This window comes from Procambarus clarkii, chromosome 38 (assembly GCF_040958095.1).
Source record: "Procambarus clarkii isolate CNS0578487 chromosome 38, FALCON_Pclarkii_2.0, whole genome shotgun sequence".
Classification (NCBI taxonomy): domain Eukaryota; kingdom Metazoa; phylum Arthropoda; class Malacostraca; order Decapoda; family Cambaridae; genus Procambarus; species Procambarus clarkii.
This window is the reverse complement of record NC_091187.1, coordinates 14,380,271-14,385,227: the sequence shown is the minus strand read 5'-3', so window position 1 is coordinate 14,385,227 and position 4,957 is coordinate 14,380,271. Positions and strand designations below refer to the sequence as shown.

The following is a 4,957-nucleotide window of genomic DNA, read 5'->3' as shown; positions in this document are numbered from 1 at the left end:
ACCGCTCTTAACAGCGGAGGTAATTACACAGATGAAGACGAATGCCAGTGCTTAGTTGATGCTCGTAAAGCCACGAGATAAAATATATATATATATATATATATATATATATATATATATATATATATATATATATATATATATATATATAAAGTTTTACAGTGACATGACAAGAATGCTGTGCGGGGACCGGGCCGCAGGGGACGCTAAGCCCCGAAATCATCTCAAGGTAGCCTCAAGATAGGGGTTAAGCCGGAAGTTCGAGCCTAGTTCAATATTTTCACAAATAACTTGTGTTATGAACAAGAACTACAATTAGGGAAATGAATGAATGAATGAACTATTAAGGGAAAGCGTCAAGCCATTACGACTATATAGCACTGGGAAGGGGTCAGGATAAGGATTTGGGATGGGACGGAGGGAAAGGAATAGTGCCCAACCACTTGTGGACGGTCGGGGATTGAACGCCGACCTGCATGAGGCGAGACCGTCGCTCTACCGTTCCACCCAATACAATTAGGGAAAGCACACTGCATTATCGACATCTGTTCATGAAAAGGTATTGAGACCTTGGGGAGGCGACGCGCGGATTCCATCCCGTTTAAGAAATTCATCTTCGAACTCAACATCCTCTGGAGCAGGCAGTGACTCGTCGCTAATTGGTGGGTGTTACTTCGACCATATCACACACCCTCACACTGAATCACTTCGTCGAAAAGTCGCCAACGGAACGCATTCGCAAGTAGACTTCAAGCGCCAAAATCAACATTCGCGTATCTGCGCCAAGAAATCGCGATGCTTCTGTGGAACGCGATTTCCGTAGCCCAGGCGGTCAACACGCAACTGTTAACTCATTAATCAGATTATATAAAGCAAAAGAGTTACCTTCTCAAGAATAAAACAGAGGAAAGGAAACTATCAGGGGGGAAAGCACCAAGCCATTACGACTATATAGCACTTGGAAGGGGTCAGGATAAGGATTTGGGATGGGACGGGGGGAAAGGAATGGTGCCCAACCACTTGTGGACGGTCGGGGCTTGAACGCCGACCTACATGAAGCGAGACTGTCGCTCTACCGTCCTGCCCAAGAGGAATAAAGAAAGATAAACGGAAATTTAAGACTGATTAAAAAGATAGAGTCTCATGGTATTGGGGGTGCTATATTAAGCTGGATTAGGGCATGGCTATACCAAAGGAAACAGAGAGTTAGTATAAATGGAATCAAGTCAGAGTGGGAAAATGTTGTAAGTGGAGTGCCTCAAGGCTCTGTCCTGGGACCTCTGTTGTTTATAATATATATAAATGATTTAGATTCAGGTTTGAGTAGCAACATTTGCAAATTTGCCGATGATACGAAAATCGGTAGGGAAATTAATTCGGAGGACTCACTATCACTTCAAGTTGATCTAGATAGGGTTTTGAAATGGTCAAAGGATTGGCAGATGCAGTTTAATGCTGATAAATGTAAAGTTCTGAGGTTAGGTAATGATGATAGAGTTACAAGATACGAGCTAGATGGTGTTGTGATTGCGAAGTCGGATTGCGAAAGGGATCTGGGAGTTATGATTAGTAAGAATTTAAAACAAAAGGATCAATGCATAAATGTTCGTAATAAGGCAAATCGGACACTTGGATTTATTAATCGCAGCGTTAGTAACAAGACACCTGGTGTGGTTCTCAAGCTATATCTTGCTCTAGTTAGGCCCCATTTAGATTATGCAGTTCAGTTTTGGTCGCCATATTATAGAATGGATATAAATTCACTTAAACGTGTCCAGCGTAGGATGACTAAGTTAATTCCCCAAATTAGAAATCTTTCATATGAAGAAAGATTAACAAAGCTTAAGTTGCATTCACTGGAAAGGCGAAGAGTTAGGGGTGACATGATAGAGGTTTACAAGTGGATAAATGGACATAACCGGGGGGATATTGGTAGGGTATTAAAAGTATCAACACAGGACAGAACACGAAACAATGGGTATAAATTGGATAAGTTTAGATTTAGGAAAGACTTGGGTAAATACTGGTTCAGTAACAGGGTTGTTGATTTGTGGAACCAATTGCCGCGTAACATTGTGGAGGTGGGGTCCCTCGATTGTTTCAAGCACGGGTTGGACAAGTATATGAGTGGGATTGGGTGGTTATAGAATAGGAGCTGCCTCGTATGGGCCAATAGGCCTTCTGCAGTTACCTTTGTTCTTATGTTCTTATGTAATTATGAGAGATTTTGAGCGTCGTGAAGCACCCTAGAGGCGCGCCTTCACCCGTGGACATCGACATGCTTAAGGATATTGAACGTGGGATACGCCCAATCCACGACTCTTTTGTATAAGGAAGTGGTGCTGAGCAACGCGTAAGAACCGAAGACAGTGTGAGAAGATTTTGAGATCGAGGAAGGGAGATCCTCGAAGTACATTTTGAGATCGAGGAAGGGAGATCCTCGAAGTACATTTTGAGATTGAGGAAGCGAGATCCTCGAAGTACAATTTGAGATTGAGGAAGGGAGATCCTCGAAGTACTATTTGAGATCGAGGAAGGGAGATCCTCGAAGTACAATTTGAGATCGAGGAAGGGAGATCCTCGAAGTACATTTCGAGATCGAGGAAGGGAGATCCTCGAAGTACATTTCGAGATCGAGGAAGGAAGATCCTCGAAGTACATTTTGAGATTGAGGAAGGGAGATCCTCGAAGTACATTTTGAGATCGAGGAAGGGAGATCCCGAAGTACATTTTGAGATCGAGGAAGGGAGATCCCGAAGTACATTTTGAGATCGAGGAAGGGAGATCCTCGAAGTACATTTTGAGATCGAGGAAGGGAGATCCTCGAAGTACATTTTGAGATCGAGGAAGGGAGATCCCCGAAGTATATTTTGAGATCGAGGAAGGGAGATCCCCGAAGTATATTTTGAGATCGAGGAAGGGAGATCCTCGAAGTACATTTCGAGATCGAGGAAGGGAGATCCCCGAAGTATATTTTGAGATCGAGGAAGGGAGATCCCCGAAGTATATTTTGAGATCGAGGAAGGGAGATCCCCGAAGTATATTTTGAGATCGAGGAAGGGAGATCCTCGAAGTACATCTCGAGATCGAGGAAGGGAGATCCCCGAAGTATATTTTGAGATCGAGGAAGGGAGATCCTCGAAGTATATTTTGAGATCGAGGAAGGAAGATCCTCGAAGTACAATTTGAGATCGAGGAAGGGAGATCCTCGAAGTATATTTTGAGATCGAGGAAGGGAGATCCTCGAAGTATATTTTGAGATCGAGGAAGGGAGATCCTCGAAGTACAATTTGAGATCGAGGAAGGGAGATCCTCGAAGTATATTTTGAGATCGAGGAAGGGAGATCCTCGAAGTATATTTTGAGATCGAGGAAGGGAGATCCCCGAAGTACAATTTGAGATCGAGGAAGGGAGATCCTCGAAGTATATTTTGAGATCGAGGAAGGGAGATCCCCGAAGTACATTTCGAGATCGAGGAAGGGAGATCCTCGAAGTACATTTCGAGATCGAGGAAGGGAGATCCTCGAAGTACATTTCGAGATCGAGGAAGGGAGATCCTCGAAGTACATTTTGAGATCGAGGAAGGGAGATCCTCGAAGTACATTTTGAGATCGAGGAAGGGAGATCCTCGAAGTACATTTTGAGATCGAGGAAGGGAGATCCCGAAGTACATTTTGAGATTGAGGAAGGGAGATCCCGAAGTACATTTTGAGATTGAGGAAGGGAGATCCCGAAGTACATTTTGAGATTGAGGAAGGGAGATCCCGAAGTACATTTTGAGATTAAGGAAGGGAGATCCCGAAGTACATTTTGAGATTGAGGAAGGGAGATCCCGAAGTACATTTTGAGATTGAGGAAGGGAGATCCCGAAGTACATTTTGAGATCGAGGAAGGGAGATCCCGAAGTACATTTTGAGATTGAGGAAGGGAGATCCCGAAGTACATTTTGAGATTGAGGAAGGGAGATCCCGAAGTACATTTTGAGATTGAGGAGTGTTCAGGTATGGAGTGCTAACAATTTAGATTTTGCTTAATTTCGAATAAATTAATTAGTTAATAATCTGCATTTTCATTATTTCCATGTGTTTGTTATATGTATGTGAATTGGTCCTTTTCACGTGGTTCCCACGATGCAGAGTTGAATTGGGCGCCGATTCTAACATCGAATCAGGATTATCATTCCCGGATTTGTAATTAATTCCACACTTAAGACCCAAAGGGTATCGGTTACTAGTGGGGATCAAGCCCCAAGGTTGATTAATTAGCATGATCGATCCAGACCTCGATCATTGCTCAGTGCAAGGTCTGGTGGTGGCAGCGTAAAGGCGACCCTAGGGTTTTGCTAGAAGCCTAGTCCACGTCATACGGGATGTAGAATCTCAAGTCGGTAAATCGGCTTGAGACCACGTGGCGTGGGGTCGGCTCAAGTGAAAGTTTTGGGGTCCCTTGGTAAAGAACTAAAAGTAAGAATACGGGTAGAGGGAGAAAAGGAGGAAAGATCATTCGAGAACACCCCCCCCCCCCGTGTTACACAGCGGTCACCATTGGAGACGCAAATCACACAATCACCTTCCTTCTTCACCCCAGGATTCATCAAGCGTATACGCAACAATTTACGAAACCTGTACATCTTTCCTCAATCATGGCGGCTTTGTTTACATGCATTAATTAAACAGTTTACAAGCTTGGGGACTCCACAACCCAAGGTTGTTATTGTTATCAACAACCTCGTAGTGCTTCGGGGCTCATTAACAATTAATTAAATGTTAACTTACACGGCATGATTGTGGAAAGATGCACAGGTTTCGTAAAGAATTGTGTAAATACTTAATACAAAAATGAAGGTGAATCTATACGGGAGGTAAAAGCGAGTCCGCATAGCCGTAGTATTGACCCGTAAGGTCAATACGTAAGGTCAATATGTGTAGCCGGTGGCAGCCTTCCCTATAGTCACAGG

At 43.6% G+C, this 4,957-nt stretch overlaps 1 protein-coding gene across 1 annotated transcript; it reads right to left on the bottom strand.

The window, feature by feature from the left end:
• Positions 1 to 2,518: 2,518 nt before the first annotated feature.
• Positions 2,519 to 3,979, bottom strand: LOC138372189 (uncharacterized). Its single transcript, XM_069337506.1, has one exon. It carries the CDS (start codon positions 3,977 to 3,979, stop codon positions 2,519 to 2,521), a length of 1,461 nt encoding a protein of 486 aa, XP_069193607.1.
• Positions 3,980 to 4,957: the final 978 nt, after the last annotated feature.

What these genes read in the sequence shown, in the direction of transcription:
- LOC138372189 (XM_069337506.1), bottom strand. Translation starts at nt 3,979, where the DNA reads ATGTACTTCGGGATCTCCCTTCCTCAATCTCAAAATGTACTTCGGGAT.